General features: G+C 48.4%; 1 protein-coding gene across 3 annotated transcripts in view; it reads right to left on the bottom strand.

The window, feature by feature from the left end:
• Positions 1-593: 593 nt before the first annotated feature.
• Positions 594-23,304, bottom strand: part of LOC105390359 — a 39,223-nt gene continuing 16,512 nt past the window's right edge. For all 3 annotated transcript variants that reach the window (XM_048632523.1, XM_048632521.1, XM_048632522.1), the window contains exons 9-14: positions 19,197-19,332; positions 17,711-17,883; positions 14,098-14,338; positions 3,115-3,311; positions 1,901-2,090; positions 594-869 (exon numbers count right to left, since the gene is read on the bottom strand). In XM_048632523.1, the coding sequence (XP_048488480.1) occupies positions 742-869; positions 1,901-2,090; positions 3,115-3,311; positions 14,098-14,338; positions 17,711-17,883; positions 19,197-19,332 (1,065 nt within the window). In that variant the 3' untranslated portion in view covers positions 594-741. The remainder of the gene's footprint in view (positions 870-1,900; positions 2,091-3,114; positions 3,312-14,097; positions 14,339-17,710; positions 17,884-19,196; positions 19,333-23,304) is intronic.

The raw sequence follows: 23,304 nt of genomic DNA, 5'->3' as shown, positions 1-23,304 counted from the left end.
ATTTTCACAACACCAATGGACCATAGACTCGTTAATCTCGATATCGTCAAGCTTTAACGAGATAAAGGGGCTTGACTCTGTATCTGTAGTTAATACTTTCTCTAACTATGCTCTTGACAGATAGACGGACAAAAAGTTATCCTATAAGGGTTCCGTTTTATATTTTGAGCTCCGGAACCCTAAAGACAAGTAGGTAAACAACAAACTAAGCGTTTCACACATTGAAAATGTTTAGCAGAGAGTTGTCGCTTCCTTTGAATACTCAATGGAACATCACATGCATCGAATGCTTCGCAGCTCAGCCGACTCGCTATTCACCTATTTACTGTGAAACGTGGAAAAGTTGGACTTCAAGGGACCTACAAATTTGTCCCACTTATTCAGTGTACCAACTCTCAAATACCTATAGGTTCTCAACTCTCAGTTACAGGCAAATATAGGTTACTGTTATATCCTAGCTAATAACAAATTACAAACGCCAAACCAGAAGTGTTACGGCGATGGGAACTAAAATATAAAAGGCATATTTTATGCGGCTTCTATCTCAGTGGTGTATCATTGCTAACTAACAATCAAAACCTCAAAAACACCTATTATATTTATAAACATTTTATTAAAATTTCCCTGTTTATTTCCTTACCTCAAAACAACATTTATATACATATACAAAACATTATAAAAATATTGTCTTTGTTCTTAAAAATAAGCGTAAATTTGTATATAATTGTAGTAATGTTAATATCACGAGTGGCTGATGGTGTGTGCGCCCGGCTCCGAGTTGTCTAGAGTGTCCAGTGTGTCCAGTGCGTCGATGTTGTCCACTATGTGCAGTGTGTCGGTCTGCTCGTACTTGATCACCGACGCGTACCCTGCAACAACACACTTCCATAAGCCACACAATTTTCTGGCTAGAATACTGTAGCGACACATGTTATAGTCACGTTTTGCAATGTAAGCTTTCTAGTAACTTCCAGTAGCGAACAATGCGCAGACGCTAGTCGTCTCGCGCCCGTCATGTAACTAACATACTTGTAAAATGTAATTTGGAAATTCAGTAAATAGTTTGGCCTCAAGAAATCCTGCATTCGTCATTTACCACAACCCCATAGTCACCCACTTGCAACCCAACAATACTATCAGTGGCACATCAGCAAATCACCATTCAACTAGTCTCAGCATCAAACTGTTTGTGCTGGAGTGGCACATCTATCTCTTGCTGTACAGTCAGCAAAGCGAAGTCAGCAGCAGTTTGCTGTATAGCCAATAATATAACCAAACACCAATGTAAGTATGTTTATTAATTCATTTTATTCTTTATTGCACAAGTATTACAAAATAACGATACAGTAGGACTTAATTCACTTAATGCTAAAATCATATTTATACGGGGTGCTGCAATATAGGTATACTAAGCCGAAACTATATGTGCAGCATGTTATATATAAGCCCGAAAATGAAATCAAAATTTCAAAACCCGTATATCTATTAATATAACATGATGCACATGTAGGTTTCGGCTTAGTATACCCTTTTTGCAAGACCCTGTATAACATTTATCAGTACCACAAGTATAAGACCCCCCGCAGACTGCAGACTAGTCGGCCGGTAGTTTGGTCGGGCTCTTAATCAGTGTGGAGATGTATGGTAGTGCGCACATTCAACGATTATGTATCAGCCGATACTCCATACTGTTTAACTGCCAGTTTCTATACTCTATCTATCTATAACTGGTAGTTACTTTCATACGATTTTGACAGAATCTTACTTTTGATTTTGACAAAATCGTATGAAAGTAACTACCAGTTATGGATGGATAGAGTTATAGAAACTGGCAGTAGGAGCCCGACCAAACTATCGGCCGACTAAAAGTCTGCAGTCTGCGGGGGGTCTAAGTCCTTACCCTGATGCGGTGCACCGGGCCGCCCGCGGGCCAGCAGCGGGCCGGCGGCGGCCAGCAGCACGCCCAGCGCCCCCGCGGCGGCGCCCCCGCCCCCCAACACCGCCCCCGCCCCCGCCCTCGCGTACAGCGCCCCCCCCACTAGCATGCCTAGTGATGAGCCGATGGCTTCGAGAGCTGTCGCGATTGTACCCTGTAATGTTATGTTGTGTTATTATTTTGAAATGTCTATCAATATACGTAGGTACCTAGTTTGTTGATATACAATTTTATAGACGTAGAATGAATGAGTTCTTTGGAATGGGAGATTTTCAACCATAGACAACCACCATAGACAAAAACTGATTATAGATGGCGCTAGTAAAACTAAGCTAACTACTCAACAGCACTGCATTTTTTTAGCCGGCATGGATTCCAGTCCTTTTAGCCAATACAAAACCCCAATGGATGTGAATTCAACCATATGCACTAACTAGTTGTTATATTATGCATAATATTAACTGTTTACTAGTTTAAGACAGTTTTGTACCATTTATGACATCTTCCGTCCCCTCAGAAGAATGCAGCTCATAAAAATCGACAGGCCGGATGCCATCTATTGGTCGATTTTGGAAATTTTAAACGTCAAAAGATAATCTGCCATTAATGTTCACACTGAAGGGAATCCATGATAAATTAATGAGATTTCTAAAAAACTAGGCTTCTCATCAATGGGTTGTCCGTTGCGCTTCTAGGCTCGAAACCGAGGTGTCACACAGGTTACTTTACAAACGGTATACGAGAAAGCCTAATTAACCGACTTCGAAAAAAGGAGGAGGTTCTCAATTCGTCTGTATGTATGTTTTATGTATGTTCACCGATTACTCCGCCATTTATGGACCGATTTTGAAAATTCTTTTTTTGATGTATTGGGTTGAGCTCAGGGTCCAGTGGTTTTATTTTATTGTCATTTTCAATAAAAAGTACTGCAAATATTCTACCATGCCGCATAATTTCCAAGTTATTTTCTGTGACCTAACATTACAATTCAGTCCTTATACTCCTGCATCTATCTTGGAAATGTGCTCAGACACGATCAGCGATCACGATCAGAACAGCTGATGCGCTTGGCGAGGAATAGAGAGGAGTATGCAGAGCTGACCGCCAACCTCCAGTAGTGGAGAGGCACTAGAAGAAGAAGAACTCCTGCATCCTATGTCCGGTGGCACCCCACTCACCTGCAGACTATCATCCCCCAACACCACCGCCCCCCTGCCACGCCAGTGCAGCGCGCCAGCAGCCGGCGCCAGCAGCAGCTCCAGCGGCAGCAGCCAGCGCGCGTCCGCCAGCAGCGCCGCCGCCGCCAGCCGCAAGCCGCCGGCTACGAGGATGAGAGACAGCAGCCACGAGCGGTCATAGCGCTTTAGTATGTAGCCTGCGGAAGAAACAAGCTTTGATTTAGTCTATGAAGATTTGCTTTGATTTATTTATTTATTTGATACTTTATAATTGCACAAATTTGAAATATAAATGAACAAAAGGTGGACTTAATGCTAAAAGCATTCTACCAGCCAACCTACAGGAGGTACAGAAAAACTAGTAGAAAGGAGCAACAAAAAAAAATTAGTTACTAAATTGAAAAAGGAAAACAAAATAAAATCACTTGATAATTAACTTAATAGATATACATAAAATATACATAATATACTATATACATAATATTTATGTTGATGGTGGTGGCGCATCTCCATGCAAAGGGCGGATCCTTCGACCTGGCCGGGTGGTGTGGCCTGGCGGGCGGCTCTTCAACGGCTAGCGTAAAGGCTTTGTATTTATTGCAGGGTAGCTGAGAAACTTTGATAACGTGATGTAGGATTTCATAGAGATTTGCTTCGTTTCCATACATGGTCTGTGTGTAGCTTTCTAAGCGCCATCTGTTGATTGTGTGACTAAGTGTCCGCCAAAAGTCATTCAGTTCCTGAGGAGTCCTGTGGTTAAGCCTGCGGCAGCTGCACTGTTCCCATGCCACCGGGCGGGTTGGCAGGTTGCGGATAGCCAGTTGTTCGCTGTGTCACTGTTGGTCTCACTCTGGCACAGCGCACCCCGGACAAAGGAAGATGTCACTTATATTATTATTATTATTTAATCCTTTATTGCACAAATATATAAATAAGTGTACAAAGGGTGGACTTAATGCTAAAAGCATTTTATACCAGTCAACCCACAGGAAGTACAGGAGAAATTATGTTATTATAAATTATATATATCTGACCGGTATGAGCGGCATTTTCCTTCAGCCCCCTCCAAATTCTACTCTATCACATTCCTTCATCCCTTGCTATCCTAGAGGAGTAAACCTTGACCCCAAAAATCACCAATTCAAGGTGATTTGTGCCGATAGTTGAGTGGCTAAGGGGGAGCTTAGTCGCAAAAAAGGCGAAACGGGCACCAGACGGAACCCGGATGCTGTCGTCTCACGCCTTACCTGTGCATGCAGGGCTCTGTATGGGTGGACCTTTATTTCCTTAGCTACTTGTGCGATCTTCATGTCGATGGAAGAACTTATTTCGGACGTAGCTAAGTTAGCCACTGCAGGGGACGATTCAAACGCCCCTTCTTTGGTCACTGGGGTACCGGGAGATGCCGCTGACCAAATCGCCCCTGAAGGGGCTGGTAGCAACCAGAGAGAGCAGGTGTCTACCCGAAGACCGGCTCGCTCAGGTGCCGCCAGGATAAGGCTCCGCATGTGGCTGGCAAAGGGCAAAAACATTTAAGAAGCTAATGCCATCTACCTAAGCCCACTTGCGGTGACTGAAAGTGAGTTGGGGGCTGAAGCTACTCCCACCCAGGTCAGTAAAAGAACTAGGCCGGAGAAGCAAATGCCGCCAAATCCACGGAAGCAACCTTGGTGTGATGGGACTACGATGGACTAACCCACCTATAGTGCCGCCGCCAGCTCTCTCAAGGTGGGAGTGCGCGATGAGCGAAGGGCCCTCAATAGTGGGAACGTAGCGCTCTTTAACGCTGCCATCGAGAGAGAGCTCTACTCGACCGATTTTGCGCCATAGACAGCATCTGTTTTCGGGGGAGCAGACGGTCTTATTATCGTCACATGCATCAACCTGGTCAGTCGGGAGTGGCTCTGTGATTGCAGTGGCAGACTTCGGCCCTGGGTGGAGGCAGCCCTGAAGACAGTTGAAGGGCAAGCCCTACCCAGCCCGTGATAGAGACTGCCAGTCAATCTGATGCGAAAGCAGAACGCCGGTCTCAACTACAGCACATGGCGAGTGCTTGGTAGGAGGCTCGAGAAGAATGGTCAACACTTGACCTTCTCTGTCTCTCCAAGACCTCCTACGAAGTACTCAAGGCCGTGAATTTCCGTCCCAACTGTGGAATAGCTGGGGCTATTTTCAGGGCAAGAATTCCGAAGGACACAGCCACCGTGGAGCAACCCACCGCGCAAATCACTCCCTCGACGGCTCACTGTGAAGCCAGGCTTAATGGGCCTTTATTTTTATTTTACTTTTTATTATTCCTTTATTTTTCTGGAGCCAGGCGGCCCACGCGGCTGCCCTCTGGCAGAGGAGCACTCCAGCAAGAATGCCTCCAGTAACTCCATCAACAACCCACCTTTACCCACCAAATCCCAAAACTTAATTCCCTCAACCTTCCCTTCTCAATCTCCAAATCTTAATTCCTATCCCCTCCCTTCCTACCACCATGTTGAAAATCTTACAAGCCAACCTCCAACACGCGAAGGCCGTCATGTGCATGGTCCTCCAAGAGGATGAACTGGACATGGCTTTGTTACAAGAACCGTGGATCCATGAAAACACGGTGTGAACTGGAACTGATCGCCGCAGGTAACGTTTTATACAATATACTTGTTACAATAGACCCAGAGCTTGCATAGTCTTTAAAAATAATATTATTTTTATGCCGATTCCAGGATTCTGCACTGATGACCTAGTAGAGGCACATGTAATGCTGCCCGGTTGTGAAGGCATGAAGCTCATTGTTAGCTCGGCCTACCTGCCCGGGGAGCACTCAGGTCCGTCGACGGCTCTCGCTCCACTAGTGGAGCACTGTGAGGACCAAAATGCCCAGTTTGTGATAGGGGCCGATTGCAATTCCCATCACACAGCCTGGGGAAATACGGATACCAACAAGGGAAGTGCGATCTTGTTCGACTTCTTCCTGACTAACAACTTACTAACACGTTATGTTGGCAACACACCAACTTACGCCAAGATCTAGTAGAAAGACGTGCTTGCAACTGGCATGTTCGAAAGAGGCATCCATGTCTGATCACAGACACATACGATTCGACATTGCGTTCATAGAGAAGAGCCAAGTGGAGACCTTCAGAAATCCTAAGGCCGCACTGGGACGTTTACCGACACCAAGTTTCGGAAAACCTTTTTTTTAAAGCCTATTTAGTTTCCCACTACTGGGCAAAGGCCTCCCCTTTTTCGAGTTTGGGAGCGTAGTATGGTGTTCCTGACACGGTCTGTCAATTTGACACCTAGAAGACTACGCTCCATCGCTCTTTGACAAACCTTCAGTCTGGACTTCTGATGTTCGGTCAGTGACCATGTCTGTGCGCTGTAGGTTAGGACGGGCAAGATACACATGTCATCGAGTTTGCGCTTGAGTGACAGTGGAAGGTTGCCCTTCATCAGCTGCTTCATAGACCAGTAGCTCTTCCAGGCGTTTTCGCTTCCTCACGTTTCAAAAATCATAAAGATTTTGTGCAAATCGCCTTCCGCAAACTGCTTAAAATACCAGATGGGATCTTTACTGAATCCTCAAAGGCTCCCTCTTAAGCTGCTTAATAAATAAATAATAAATAAATATGTGGGGACATCTCACACATGGCCATCCGACCCCAAGCTAGGCAGAACCTGTGTTATGGGTGTCGGACAGCTGATATATCTACACAAATACATAGATAGATAGATACGAAATATAAATATCAACACCCAAGACCCGAGTGCAAATATCTGTCTTTAAACAAATATCTGCCCCAGCCGGGAATCGAACCCGGGACCTTCGGCTCAGTAGTCAGGGTCACTAACCACTACGCCATTCGGTCGTCAAATATGCTTGCACATACCCACTTTCCTGAATCGGTGGATGGGCACAGTGATGAACATACAAGGCAGAAGCCTACCAAAATCAGGCTAAGTAATGAGGACTGGAGAAAAGCCTCACAGGTCCTTACTCCTAACCGCGTTAGATGGGCAATCAAAAGCTTTATGCCCTGAAAACCGATAGTATATGATATTATCTTTAGCTTTAAGCCCTGAAAACCGATAGCATGTAATATTATCCTTCCAATTGTGGTAAAAATCTTGATAGCTTCTTATGCCTGGGGCTCTATGCAACATCTCTGAAAACATAGAATTGCGGAATTAGAGACAAATCCCTACCTAAGTCCTATAGACCCATAAGTCAACAAGAGGATGCCCCCAAGGCGGCGTACTATCGCCCCTGGAGTGGTCCATTGTTGTCGACACCCTGCTCTGTGAGCTCAATGAAGCTCGCTTCGACACTCAGGGCTACGCTGATGATCTCGTCATAACCATCGTAGGCAAAAGCGCCAGAACGATTTCAGATCTGATATAAGAGCCCTTAGGATAGTACCAACGCTCGGTGCAGGGAATATCAACTGTATGTAAATGCTAGCAAAACCATAATAGGGAATATGCAAGTCGTTCAAATAAAGGTCAAATATTATTTATAATAAACTTTGTTATTTCATAACTATGACTCCATCAATATTTTTGATTATAATTTATTTTTGAGCAAGTAAATGAAGTTGAAAAGTACAAAAAAACTTCGGTAAATTCTAACTTCAGAGAAACGTCACCCATTTTCTTAGGGCGGATGTGACGTCAAAATTCTTTATATATCAATCTCAGAATAATAACTTCTTTGCGTTTACGGCGGAAGTTAAATAAATATCAAGTGTAAACAAAGAAATGTTAATGTCACCGAGTGTTTGTGATGCTCGTTGTGATCAGATACGATGGATCACATAAAAATTCTTCCAATAGATCCTAGCCTCCTATAACCTCTCCACTTCTTGTTTGATATGCTTGTTTATTTGCAAAGTTTAGGACTTTTTATATTTTTTGTTGGTAGTGTATGGGTTGCCACTAGTTGTTCTATTGTAATGAGGCGTAAACAGCCATTCGCTAGTCAACGAGCCACTCAGATATGCTCCATATTGCAACACAATAAAATAAAATTTGTATTGTAAGTATTATGACATGAACATGACACAAGTTGCTCTTTCTACTTTTAGGTTATAATCTTCTTCTTCTTATAGTCCTGTTACTCCCCTGTGGAGCTTAGGGCTACAGACATTCTTCGCCACGCTTCCCTATCTTGAGCCGCCTCCTTCACTTGGGCCCACGATAGACCTGCCCTCTTCATTTCCGCCTCCACGGACCTTCTCCAGCTCTGTACGGGTCTACCTGGTCTCCGTCTTCCACTAGGCTGCCACTCGAAAGCAACTTGAGCATGGTTACAGTCGTGTCTTCTCATTGTATGGCCGATCCATCTCCAGCGCCTCATTGCGATTTCTTTCCTCAATGTGGTTTGGTTGCATTTTTTCCATAGGTCCACATTTGAAATCGTGTGCGGCCAGTATATGCGGAGAATCGAACGGAGGCACCTGTTGACGGTAACTTGGAGCTTGTGATGTAGCAGCTTTGTAGTCCTCCAAGTTTCACAGCCATAGAGAAGGACCGACTTTACATTGCTTTCGAATATAGAAAGCTTTAGACGATGGGGCATTATGTGCGACTTCTAGACTGGGGCAAGCTGGGCGAAAGCCGCTTTTGCTTTCTTGATCCGGTTATCGATGTCCATATCAGCACCGCCTTTGTTCGTCAGGATACATCCAAGGTAGCAGAAGGTGTCTACTAGCTTCAGTTGCGAGTTGCCCAAGGTGACATGTTCTGTACTGCTGGAGCTAACTTTCATGCTTTCTGTTTTTGACGCATTTATCTTAAGGCCATATTTATAATGTTATAATGGCAGTCGTTAAAGTATATTTCACAAGTTGTTATTTTTTTCTAAATTAAGTTATGGAAGAATTCTCGTAATCAGAAGAACTGGACATATTAAATTTATTACGAAGTATGAACGAGTAAACTGTGGCCAGCTGCGGAAAAGGACAGCAAAGACTATTGAAAAGTCGAGAGCCGTGTGCCCAAATATTGGGAAATATGCATATATTTTTTTTATACTCTTATTATATATGATTACACTGATTAGTAATAGTAGTTTTTATTATAAATAAAAGATAATATGTATGTTATACGTTGTTATTTTTGTACAATTAAATTCGGGGATAATCATGTAGCATGTGAAAGAAAACATCGTGAGGAAACCTCAATATTTAGATTAAGCACATTTAGATATGTGAACCCACCAATCCGCAGTGGACCAGCGTGGTGGGAAATGGTCCAAGCTTAGGAAGGGGGTTTAGACCTTTGAGATGTGCACAATGGTTCCATTCAAGAGAGCCAGGTGCAGGTTTTTACACCCCCACAGATAATAGAATAGAATGACTCACTAACCCTAGTCTCTCTTACTGAGAACCAAAGTTACAGTAAGTACTTACACAAAAAAAAAAAAAAAACCCGCACTCACGCCTTGTACTAATGTACTCCCTTGCGGGGTAGGCAGAGGTGCATTGCTGCACCCACTTTTCGCCAGAGTGTTATGTTAGTCCCAATGTAATAGGGGGCGGGCCTATTGCCATTTTACGGGCACATCCAAGACCCGAGAACAAATATCTGTGTTTAAACAAATATCTGCCCCAGCCGGGAATCGAACCCGGGACCATCGGCTCAGTAGTCAGGGTCACTAACCACTACGCCATTCGGTCGTCTTACATACAATACAAATATTACTTTATAATATTACAATACAAATATTACTTTATAATAGCGTAATATTGTGTACAAAGGTCCTCTGGTTTGCGCGCTCCCATTTCAAAAGAGCTACTAGTAGCTATTTACGAGCTCCCATTACAAAACAGCCTCTGGTCACACTTTATTACCATTACAAAACAGCCACTGATCACACTTTATACACTTCCTTTTTCGTTTGTTACCATGACAACATTGGTTTGTTGAAAATACAAAAGTACTCTGTGATTACTTGATTAGGTAAAAAATCTATGCCAACTGACGGGACTCATTATTCTGAGCAGTGAAGTTAAAAGATTATGACGTCACACCAGCCCGCCATCCTGACGGGAATTTCAAAGTGGTCGTGATGGTTGTAATTTTTTAACTTTCTTTAAAATACCTTAAATTACTTATTTTGGCGTTGATTTTTTTTTCTATAATAAAGTGATGTAAAACTATCCAATAAAAGTATAAATTTTTTTTATGCATATTCCCTATTATACCGTTTACCCAAAGAAGGAACATAGATGGTCTGAGACCACCTGATCTCTTTGGGGAAACTTCTCAAAATAAGCTAAATATGTTGGTATAATCCTGGATCAGAAGCTGACTAGGAATACACATCTGCAGTACATAGCCCAGAAAGCTAAATGCGCTATGGAATGGTGCTCGAATCGGGAAAAAATGGGACCTAAAGCCTAAGTTAACTCTTTAACTATAAGAAGTCGTAGTGAGACCTATGGTAACATACGGATGCGTAGTGTGGCACAGGAAAATCCAACAAAAAACTGTCAAGATCTATTAAGTAGTCTTCATAGGTTAGCGTGTCTGATGGCCACTGGAGCTATGGGGTGCATGAAAGGAGCCTCCCCGAGTGACGTATCGAATGCACTTGTAAATACGCCCGGCGCACCCTGGACAGTTAGACCAAGACCCAACTAACTGACGAATCCTTTCACCACGATGGCAACAACAAATACAAATTCAGCGAACCAAAATACCCCGAAACGGCACTTTTCAGAGCCAGCCTTGACGATAATTTCAATGAACATTGAAGGCTTCTCTAATGAGAAGTCTGACTTACTGTCGGAACTGTGCCACAGGGTAAAATGCGACCTCCTTTGCATCCAGGGGAGTCACCGTGACACTGGCCAAATAAGGCCAAATATATCTGGAATGACACTTATCGCGGAGATCCCCCACGCAAAATACGGCAGTGCAGTCTTCGCTCGACCTGACATCTTTATTCACTCTGTATCAAGCACTCACGAACATAACACCGAAGTAATCACAGTCGATCTTGGCAACTGCAGTGTAACAGCTGTTTACAAACCCCCACGTCAGCCCTTTCAGTTTGCCAAACCAGGAAACTTCAAAGATCACTCCAACCACATCATCGTTGGTGACTTCAACAGCCACAGCATCAACTGGGGGTACGGTGAAACGGACGATAACGGGAAGTCGGTCGAAGAATGGGCGGATGCTCTCAATTTACAGCTTATACATGACGCGAAATTACCAGCTTCATTCAACAGCTGTAGGTGGAAGCGCGGCTACAATCCAGACTTGTTATACGCTAGCGCCCAACTCAGTCCACAGTGTGTCAAGTCCGTCTCCAATGCCATTCCACGCTCTCAACACAGGCCAATGGAGAGCAAACCTGGACAGAGCCTTCACTCGGAGGAATATATTTATTCTGTCAGACAGCCAAGCTGCTCTTAAAGCATTGACTTCTGCAGAAGTTAACTCCAAATTTATAATAGAGTGAAGTTAGAGATCATACCCCAGCGCGGGTTAGAGATCATACCCCAGTGCTGTACCCTTTTCTCCATCAATGCTATTCGAAACCAAGTAATTTATTCTATGGTGATAGCCTGGTGGAGTCAAGGGTGGGTGTTCAACAGGGCGATCCATTAGGTCCTTTGATCTTTAACCTGGTCACCCAAGATGTTGTGGCTCACTTGCGCTCTCCTCTCAACGTGTGGTATCTAGATGATGGCACCTTGGGGGGCAGCCCAGAGGTAGTTTTGGCCGACATGGAGACGCTGAAACTGGGTCTCAGTAACTTGGGACTGTGCTTGAACACACAGAAATGCGAGCTGTTTCCATGTTCGGGGCAGCTGCCTAGCGATACCCGCATGCGAGTGGAAGCCGCGGTCCCGGGGGTGAATTTGTTGGACAGATCGGACTTCACTCTTCTGGGTGCTCCCATCTTTGCTGAGGGTGTTCCTGGGGTCATCCTTTCCAAACTCAGGAATTTGACAGACACTAAGCCCCACCTCAAACAGCTTTCTGCGCATGTGGCTCTAACCATTTTGCGCAGCTGTTTGTCCATCCCAAGGCTGACATATACTCTTCGTACTGCGCCGGTCTGGCTGTGCGGAGAGGAGTCCTTGAGGTATGACAACATGCTCAGAGAGTTGCTTGAGAGTGTTCTCAACGTGGGGATGTCAGACCTCCAGTGGTCTCAGGCGGCACTACCCATCAGGCATGGGGTTTGGGCATTCGTCGCCTTCAGGACATCGAGCTGCCGGCTTTTCTGGCCTCGGCGAGCGGGGTGTTGGAGTTAGTCACTCGTATCTTACAAGTGGTGGTAATGGTGATGACTTCAGCATTCCGTTCGCTGAAGAGGCCTTGAGTCTCTGGCGTGCTCGTTGTCCTGGCTGTGATGATCCCGACTTTCCCGAGCGACAGCGCGCTTGGGATGAGGAGATCTGCCGAGTATCCCTTGATGGCCTCCTAGGGCATAGCTCGGGGGCTGAGCGTGCGCGTCTGCTGGCTGTATCCCGCCCTGAGTCCGGGCTGTGGCTTCACGCTTTGCCATCGCCGCACTTGGAGACTTTGCTAGATGACAATTCCTTGCGTGTGACGGTGGCACTTCGTCTTGGCTGTGACGTCTGTCAGCCGCATCGCTGTGTTTGTGGTGCAAACGTTGACGTGCAGGGGCGCCATGGGCTTCATTGTGTCCGAAGTGCAGGCAGAATCTCACGGCATCACTCAATAAATGATATCGTTCGGAGGGCTCTCATTTCTGCTGACATTCCGGCTGTTCTTGAGCCGCCGGGGTTGAGTCGCAGTGATGGGAGGCGTCCGGACGGTCTCACCTTGATACCGTGGGAGAAAGGTCGGTGCCTGCTCTGGGACGCCACATGCGTCTGCACATTTGCCCCGTCCCACGTGGGGTCCACTGCTGGCACGGTGGGTGCGGCTGCCGAGGCGGCTGCACGACAGAAGTGCGTCAAATACGTCCAGTTGCGGCCATATTTTTGTGCCTCTTGCCATTGAGACCACTGGGGTTTGGGGGGAACAGGGGAGGCAGTTCGTCAGGGAGATTGGGCGAAGCTTGAGGAGCCGCGGTTTTGACTACCGCTCTGGCACACAGGATTTCCCTCGCCGTGCCCCATAACGCTAGCTGCGTAGCCGCGCTGCAACGCAGCTAGCGTTATGGGGACTGTTGGGTCGGGTGCGTCCTGGGGTGGTTTATTTAGCTAAGTAAGTTGTGTTTTGTTTGTTTGTTTTATTTCTATTGTATTTTATTTTTGACGAAGAGAGGGTGGATTGTATGTTAAATGTTTGATAAATTTTGTATTTTATTAAATAACTAGCTGTTCCCGCGCGCTTCGCTTCGCCTTAAAAAGTTTTCCCGTGGGAATTCCGGGATAAAAAGTAGCCTATGGTCTTTCCCAGGGTCTAGACCGTATGTATACCAAATTTCATTCAAATCCGTTCAGTAGGTTTGGCGTGAAAGAGTAACAGACAGACAGACAGACAGACAGACACAGTTACTTTCGCATTTATAATATTTGTTAGGATTGAGTGTGTAAATATATAGAGTGAATACTCATCCTAAACAAAATTGACGCTGTAGAACATCAAAGAGTGGCGTAAAACCCGTGGAAGAAATATTTAAACTATAGCCAAGAATAGAGAGCGCTGCAAAGAGCCGACTACCAACCTCCAATGATGGAGAGGCACTACAAGAAGAAGAAGATAGAGTGACCCTGCGATGGGTGCCCGGGAATTGTAACATCAATGGCAATGATGAAGCAGATGAGCTCGCACGTCTGGGAGCAAAATGCCTACCGTTGGGCCCCGAGCCCATCATCGGGCTACCAAAATGCACCAGTCGCCGTGATATCAAGAACTGGGCACAGAACCAAACCTTACAGGCTTGGAATAATGTACCAGGGCAACATCATGCAAGAGCCCTAATCGTGGGCTCACACGCAACCGTACTATGAATTTGGGGTTTAAACTATACCGATTACCTACATAATGTTATACACAACTAACCTGACAGCATCACAAAGGGCACGCCGCCGGCCAGCGTCTGCACCGCACTGAGTAGCCCCAGAGTAGCCCCTCCCCTCCCCTCCCAGCCCCCCATGTCCTGCACCCGCCAGAACAGGAAGCACCAGGCCAGCCCGTGGGACGCCCCCGCGGCCAGCGCCCAGCTCCAGTACACAATGGAAGGCAGGGTCAGCAACGGGCCTGAGTGTGGGGTCGTGTCTACGGATATTCGGGCCGGCTTCACCTGAAATTGAAAGGTTGCATGTTTAAGTACTAGCGGTATTGGTAAGCGAGCTTCGCTTCGCTTTAAAAAGTTTTCCCGTGGGAATTCCGCGATGAAAAGAAGCTAATGTTCTTTCCCAGGGTCTAGACCAACTGTATACCAAATTTCATAATAAATTGTTTAATAGTTTTGGCGTGAAATACACACACGGTTGTTGGCAGACAACTAGTCGTTGGATCTCTTCTGCGCCCGCGAGGGCGCAGGCTTCGGGTCTTGAGGAGTCCCTCTTTACCCGGGCTTCTGCTCCAGGGCCTACTAGCTCCTGGGTCCGTGGGGCCGCCTGTTCAGTCAGGCGGCGTCTGGTTGGTGTTCAACGTCTCAGTGAGCCACCGCATCGACTGGTTGTTGACGGCAGCAGCTCACGAGGGAATGTCTGGTCCGGTGAATCGACTCAAGGGAGCCCCTCTTGTCAGCTAAGTGCCAACAGCTAGGGCTCCCGAGGATCAGGTGTCACGTCAGGTGTGGTATCGACTCACTTCGTCGGCTGGTGGCAACAGAAGGAGCTCCCGAGGATAGGGCTTGCCGTCTTCTGGCCGGTCGTAGGTCGGGGCGAGGTCGTGGAGGTGTTCGTGCGGCCCGTTGTCGGCGCGGTCGTACAGCATCGCGGCGGTCTTGCCCACATTGACCGCCATGCGCCACTTGTCCAGCCATTCCGGCAGCCGGTCCAGCAGCCGCTGCATCTTGGACACGGCCAGGTCCACCTTCCGAGATGAGGCAAAGTACGCGCTGTCGTCGGCAAAGAGTGCCAACTCAACGTCTTGCTCACCGTCGGTCAGTGTACCGGCCAGTGTCGGGATGTCGTCGGTGTAGGCCGCGTAGAGGCAGGGCGAGAGACAGCTCCCCTGAGGAACTCCGGCGCAGAACTTGCGCGGGGTGGAGTCGGCGTCCTCGACCGAAACGTAGAACCGCCGTTCATCCAGGAATGACGCCACTGTCTGCACAATCGCAAGCGGCGTGGGCGTCAGAGACAGCTTGTACAGCAGTCCCGCATGCCACACACGATCGAACGCCTTCTCGATGTCGAGGAAGACACCGACGGTGAGTCGGCCTTTGTTGCGTTCAAAGGCCATGAGATGCAGGACGCGCACAAGCTGCAGCGTGGTGGAGTGGTCACTGCGCACGGTAGGGGACGTGCGGCCTCAGTCTCCGCAGGAGCACGCGCTCGAAGAGCTTGGCGATGTGCGACAGTAGCGTGGTGGGGCGGTAGCTCCCTGGGTATCCGCGGTCCTTTCCGGGTTTCGGGAGGACGATGACCTTCCCCAGCTTCCAGTCCGGGGGGATGTGGCGGGTCCGCAGAATGCCATTGAACAGCCTGCACAGGTCCACCAGCGGCCTGCGGGGCAGCTGCTGCAGTGCTGTAGTGGGCACTCGATCCGGACCAGGCGCCTTCTTCTTGGGCAGGTGCTTGACTATCCTGGCGAGCTCCGAGGGAGAGACATACTCATCACCCCGGAGCGGAGGAGGGGGCGACCGCAGCAGATCTTCCACCGCCCGCTCGACGTGCTCAAGATGGTCAGAGACGTCGGCGGCGGCGGGATTCGGCGTGAACTGCCCCTCGAGGTGTTCCGCCAGAATCTCTGCGCGGTCGCTGGCTGCATACTGGCATCGGCCCGCACTGTCCAGCAGCGGGTACACGGGCGCCGGCGCTTGCGAGAGCTGTCATCACGTGGTCTCAGGCGGCGCCGCGGAGCTCCTTCACAGCGGCAGACAGGCTCCGCTTCACCCGTGGACAACGAGTGCGGGCCCAGAGTTTCTGCAGCTCCCTCTTCCGTCGCAGGTCCGCACTCAGGTGAGACTTCTGCTCCCGGATAGTCGTGGCCGCTTCCTGCGTGGTCTTGATGGCTGTGGTGATCACAGAGGCCGCCGACTCGACTTCGGCGGGCGTCGTGAGTTGCCCGTCGAAGGAGAACGCGTCCATGGCTGAGCGGTAGGCAGGATGGATGTCCTGCAACTGGACGAGAGTGCGAAGTTGGGATGCGTAGCCGGAGATGCCCCCCGAGTTCCAGTACATGACTCTAAGGGCGTGAGGCATGACTGAAACGCTGGAGGCTGGTCAGTCCTGCGGTGAGGACAGGCGCGAGGTCCTGCCCGGTGAAGATCGCGACCGTGAGCTGCTTGACCAGCTCAACGATCGCATCGAGCAATCGAGCATCAAGTGGCTCAGTCGGCACATCTCCCACTGGACGTGCGGAGGCCTCGGCGGGCTGCCTGGGGGCGGCAGCTGCTGCGGGGACGACCAGCCTCGCGGGGGGCGCGGCCGGCTGGGTTGCCTTGCCGCGGCACCTCTTCCTCTTCTTCTTGGGGAGGGGCTGGCCCCTCTCCGTCGGCTTGTTGGCCGGCGGCGCGAGGGTGGGCGCCTTCCTGGGGTCGGGGGTCGGTGCAGGGGGCGTGGAAGAAGCGGTGGGGGCCGAGACCGTCACAGCCAGCACGGGTTTGGCCGACTGGACTGGTTCCTCAGCCGTCCTCGCCTCCTCTTGGAGGGGCCTGCTGGGTTCTGTCCGGTGGGGGCGGGTGGGGGCAGCTTGATGTTGCGCTTCCTGGTCTCGCGCTTGAAGACCGGACACCGCCGGTCGTTGGCGGTGTGCGGCTTCGCGCAGTTGGCGCAGGTAGCGGGCTGGTCGCGGGGGCGGGGGCACTCGCCGGCACGGTGCTCGCCGGAGCAGCGCACGCAGCGTACTCTGCACTGCTCGACGCCGACACGCTGTCCTCGTAGTTGGACTCGTCCGAGGGAGACGAGGACGAGGAAACGACCTTCGGGCGCTTGTCCTCACTTTCCACCTCGAACGAGTCGGGTGAGCGCGGGCGGGTGCCGGCACGGCGCTGCTCCGGCTGCGGCGCCCCAACATCACCACCGGCTGATGCATCAGCATCCTCAGTAGTGATGGGCGGGGGGGGCAGCGGGGCAGGGGTCACGGGGGGGCCATCGTGACTAGCTGGTTGATCTCGCTGGTGAGAAGCCCAGGACAGGCGCCCGCGAGCGGAGGCTCACAGAGTCGGCAGCAACGAGATTAGGTAGCTCCTGAGGTCGTGAACCCAAGAGTTTTTCAATAAAAACCCTGGGTTGCACTATAGTCTATTTGTGCACTGTGCGCACTAACACTGCACAAAACAACTACGACACAAACACTGAGCGGTATCGGACCACTTTCGCGTGACACCGCCGGTTCTCGACGCAGCACGGGCTACGGAGTGGCACGGCGGGTCAGGTTACGGTGGCCGGTCGCTATGCGGAGCGAAGTGAGTAGGACACTACGGCTCAAACTCGAGCGCGTGTGTGTGTGTGTCACGTATACGCGATACCTACGATGAAAAAAAAACACAACTGTTACATACCCTAATGGGCAGCGAGCAGAGCACAGCCGCGGTGAGGAACAGCAGCAGAAGCGCGAGGGAAGCCGTGTAGCCGCCGCCGCTGCCCGTGTCGCCCAGCGCGCCCGCCGCCGCGGCCAGCAACGCCGCCCCCGTCGCGCCCCACGCCCGCCCCGCCGGCGCCCCGCCCGCCTCCACTGGAAGTATACCGTGTAACTTGTATTAACATAAAGATAAATAAATAAATAATAAATAAATATGTGGGGACATCTCACACACGGCCATCCGACCCCAAGCTAGGCAGAACCTGTGTTATGGGTGTCGGACAGCTGATATATCTACACAAATACATAGATAGATAGATACTAAATATAAATATCAACACCCAAGACCCGAGTACAAATTTCTGTCTTTGAACAAATATCTGCCCCAGCCGGGAATCGTACCCGGGACCTTCGGCTCAGTAGTCAGGGCCATTAACCACTACGCCATTCGACCGTCAAATATTCCGATAAAATGCTATAAATAGAAATATCCTTCCACCCAAAGGTTGCCTGGAAGAAATCGCTGTAGGCGATAAGGCCGCCATTTGTACATATGTGTTAAATTAAGTTTTTTGTAATTTTTGTCCAGGTTTTGGTGTACAAATAAAGGATATCTATTCTCTTTAATGCACACAAACAGAAACAGTTTCACAAACATTGAAAAGAAAAGAAATAGTACAATCGGCGGCCTTATTACTAAAAGTAATCTCTTCTAGACAACCACATAGTATTAGTGATGTGATGGATCACATTCTCCATGACATTACAAAAATAGAGTATTATAATATTATTATAACCTAACTCCCGTAAAACCCCCCGACATTGAACACTAAAATTCGCATAACTTTGAACGGCTAAGCCGATTTTGATAAAACACGGCTAAGAAAACTTGGGGTAACATTACTTATGAACCTAAAAACGAAAATTGGTTCAACCATTTAGGAGCTACGCTACCACAGGCAGATACACGCATTCACAGATACACTGACAACTTTAATTACTTATAACACCATTCTTATTCCGTCCAGGATTGGAGAGTAAAGCACCCCCGAGAGTAAAACACCCCCGAGAGTAAAACACCCCCGAGAGTAAAACACTCCCCACAGTAAAATACTCCCGAGGGAGGGAGACACGATGCCCGTTTTCTAAACTACGTATTGTTTTATAGTGCCTGTAATTCCCGACGACTTGGTCATAAACTACAGGCACTATACCTTCAGTCAGACGGCAGTCTGACATCAGGGATCCATGGAGCAGTGGATCTAGCCGCTGCAGCGTATAGCCACATTACTCACTAGGAGAGTCGCCTCGGGGTGGTGAGACCCCTCCCTGATGTCCTGACAGGTGCCGGAGCTGTTGATGGCACGCTCACTTCCCGTACTCCATCCGGAGCACTCGTGTTTGGATCCACACTAGGGACAATGGCGGGGCAGAAGGGAGGGGGGGAGAGTAAAACACTTGATTACCGAGATGCGTGTTGCACACCGCGTCGGCCACGGCGACCACGCCGCCCATCGCCAGCCAGCCCAGCGCGGCGGCGGCGCCCAGCGGCCACGCGCCCGCCCCCGCGCCGCCCGCGGACCAAGCAAACAACTCGTTGGCCTGCCGACAACATCACTATTATTCATTAATTAAAATACCGATTTGTGGCGTACTCACCACACACTAATATATTTATCATTACATTTAATTATTTACCTATTACAAATATTTACACTTACACTATACAAAATTAGAAATAAAATTATAATCTAAAAATATCTATTTATATACCTACACCTATATTATTATATTATACAAAACATTATCTATTTATATCATAATTACCTACACACAAATACGCGACAAAATTATAACACCTTATTTTTGTTGTCAGTGGTTAAAAATGTGATACACACTTTGCCGTTTTTATTATGCGCTTACCCGCGAATTCTGTGCGCGCGAGCAAGCGCGCATCAGTCACCAGTCGTGAACTACACCTCCGCGGCTATTACATTATTTGTTTGCGCTCTCGCCTGTTACGCGAATATCAACCGTGTACCTTTGTGATAAGGACTATTGACTGTTTGTGTATCGTGTAACTTATGTAAAAACTGTTCGTGTTCTTTCTTCTTTCACTCCTTCTATTCTATCTTTCGATATTTTCTGTGTGTGTTAGTGAGACGTTAATAAACTGTACATATTATTTTGGAGTTCGGACTTTTTATTTAATACGTCGCACCTCAACATACCTAAATTGGTGACCCCTTTGTTGGACCGTGAATAAAAAGAAGATGACGGACAGTGAAGCAGATACTGCAGAGTCACAGCCACCGACGCCGCGCGCGAGGAAGCGCGCCCCGGTTACCGCGGTAGACCAGCCCGACGTGTACCGAGTGGGCGTAAAGGTACCCCCGTTTTGGCCCGAGAAACCGGCGATTTGGTTCGCGCAACTCGAGGGCCAATTCGTTATTTCACGAATAACGGACGACAACACTAAATTCTACCACGTCATCGGGCAGCTCGAGCACCAGTATGCGGCAGAGGTCGAAGACATAATTACTTCGCCTCCCGACACCGACAAATACGAGAAGCTGAAGTCGGAACTCATCAAGCGGCTGTGCGTCTCCAGGGAGAACAAGGTGAAGCAGCTGTTGATGCACGAGGAGCTGGGCGACCGCAAGCCCACACAGTTCCTGCGTCACCTGCGTCACCTCGGTGGTCCTGACGTTCCAGAGGACTTCCTCAAGACCATCTGGACCAGCCGTCTCCCCAGCAGCATGCAGACCATCGTGGCATCCCAGGCGACCTCCAGCCTCGATGCGCTGGCTGAGCTAGCGGATCGCATCAACGACATCGTGCCGGGACACCACGTCTCAGCAGTGGCCAGCTCAAGGCCAACGTCGGCAATGGAGGAGATGGCGAAGCAGATCGCAGCGTTGACGAAGCAGGTCAGCGCACTCACTGCCCACGTCCACGGCGACCGATCCCGATCCCGCGACCGACGACCACCGCAGCGACGTGACCGCCGATCACCTTCGACCCGTTCCCAGTCCAGCTACAGGAGGCATCCGATCTGCTGGCACCACTGCAGGTTCCGGGACCAGGCGAAGCGATGCATCCAGCCCTGCGACTTCACGGCGGGAAACGGCCAAGAGGGCCGGAAGTAGCGACGACCGTACCCTCCAACGCCACCGCCACAAGTCGCCTCTTCGTGACGGACCGTCGATCTGGACTCCAATATCTGGTCGATACCGGAAGTGACTTGTGCGTCTTCCCCAGATCGGCACTTCGTGAGCGACGCGCTAAGACTACATACGAACTGTGTGCCGCCAATGGTTCTACCATATATACCTACGGCTCAGTGCACCTCACTCTAAATGACAATGGGCAGATTGGGACCACCCTCCAATAGCAGTAAGACTAATGTCGTTGGATAGGTCTTGTCAATAGGAATAACTTTTGCTTTGACAGCTTTGTTGTCACAGTTGTCCGTTCAGAGATATTTGACTTATAAGTTCCGATACTCGTCAGTTCATCTTACTGCTATTGGAGGCTGGACCACCCTCCAATAGCATTAAGACTAACATCGTTGGATAGGTCTTGTCAATAGGAATAACTTTTGCTTTGACAGCTTTGTTGTCACAGTTGTCCGTTCAGAGATATTTGGCTTATAAGTTCCGATACTCGTCAGTTCATCTTACTGCTATTGGAGGCTGGACCACCCTCCAATTAGCAGTAAGACTAATGTCGTTGGATAGGTCTTGTCAATAGGAATAACTTTTGCTTTGACAGCTTTGTTGTCACAGTTGTCCGTTCAGAGATATTTGACTTATAAGTTCCGATACTCGTCAGTTCATCTTACTGCTATTGGAGGCTGGACCACCCTCCAATAGCATTAAGACTAACATCGTTGGATGGGTCTTGTCAATAGGAATAACTTTTGCTTTGACAGCTTTGTTGTCACAGTTGTCCGTTCAGAGATATTTGACGTATAAGTTCCGATAGTCGCAAAACTACATTGCGGGTTGGCGGTATTAATAATACAATTGCTTGTTAGCTGCCATTTTCTTAATAAGCGTGACAGGTGAACTGTCACTTCACAAAGAGGTCACCATATACGATGACCACAAACACAACACTCCTCCACCATTCATTTTAAAACTACATTTTATCCTATCGGAACTTATATGTCATAAATCTCTGAATGGACAACTGTGACAACAAAGCTGTCAAAGCAAAAGTTATTCCTATTGACAAGACCTATCTAACGACGTTAGTCTTACTGCTATTGGAGGGTGGTCCATCCTCCAATAGCAGTAAGATGAACTGACGACTATCGGAACTTATAAGTCAAATATCTCTGAACGGACAACTGTGACAACAAAGCTGTCAAAGCAAAAGTTATTCTTATTAACAAGACCTATCCAACGACATTAATCTTACTGCTATTGGAGGGTGGTCCAGCCTCCAATAGCAGTAAGATGAACTGACGACTATCGGAACTTATAAGTCAAATATCTCTGAACGGACAACTGTGACAACAAAGCTGTCAAAGCAAAAGTTATTCTTATTAACAAGACCTATCCAACGACATTAATCTTACTGCTATTGGAGGGTGGTCCAGCCTCCAATAGCAGTAAGATGAACTGACGAGTATCGGAACTTATAAGTCAAATATCTCTGAACGGACAACTGTGACAACAAAGCTGTCAAAGCAAAAGTTTTTCCTATTGACAAGACCTATCCAACGACGTTACTCTTACTGCTATTGGAGGGTGGTCCATCCTCCAATAGCAGTAAGATGAACTGACGAGTATCGGAACTTATAAGTCATATATCTCTGAACGGACAACTGTGACAACAAAGCTGTCAAAGCAAAAGTTATTCCTATTGACAAGACCAATCTAACGATGTTAGTTTTATTGCTATTGGAGGGTGGTCCCAGCTCCCTTATATTTTTGCCCATCCTCTTTTAGGTTTACGCCGAGATTTCAATTGGACATTTACTGTAGCTGATGTTACTAAACCCATCATAGGTGTTGATTTCTTATCATTCTACAACCTTGTGGTAGACATAAGAAACCAACGCCTATGTGACAACACCACTAGTCTTTCTAGTATAGCTGTACCTGCTGACGATGATGAATTTTCTTGTGTTTACAGTGTGAAGGTCTCGACTGGCGACTCCAGGTATCATGTTATTCTTGCTGAGTTCCCTGACATTACACGGCCAGCCGGCTCACCACGCACACCTAAACACAACACACAACACCACATCCGCACCACCCCAGGTCCTCCAGTGTCATTAAAATTGCGAAGTCGGAGTTCGAGGCAATGTTGGCGAATGGCACGGCGCGTCCCTCCGAGAGTCCTTGGGCGTCTCCTCTTCACCTGGCGCCGAAGAAGGACAACGGATGGCGTCCTTGCGGTGATTATCGGGCGTTGAACGCCAGAACGGTGCCGGACAAATACCCAATCAGGCACATCCATGACTTTTCTCACAGTCTGTCGGGGTGTACGATCTTCTCCACCCTGGACCTGGTTAAGGCCTATAATCAGATCCCAGTTTTCCCAGGGGATATCGCGAAAACC

The sequence above is a fragment of the Plutella xylostella genome, chromosome Z, assembly GCF_932276165.1.
Source record: "Plutella xylostella chromosome Z, ilPluXylo3.1, whole genome shotgun sequence".
In the NCBI taxonomy this organism is placed as follows: domain Eukaryota; kingdom Metazoa; phylum Arthropoda; class Insecta; order Lepidoptera; family Plutellidae; genus Plutella; species Plutella xylostella.
The sequence above is the reverse complement of the archived record's forward strand: the minus strand, read 5'-3'. Positions and strand labels throughout refer to the sequence as shown.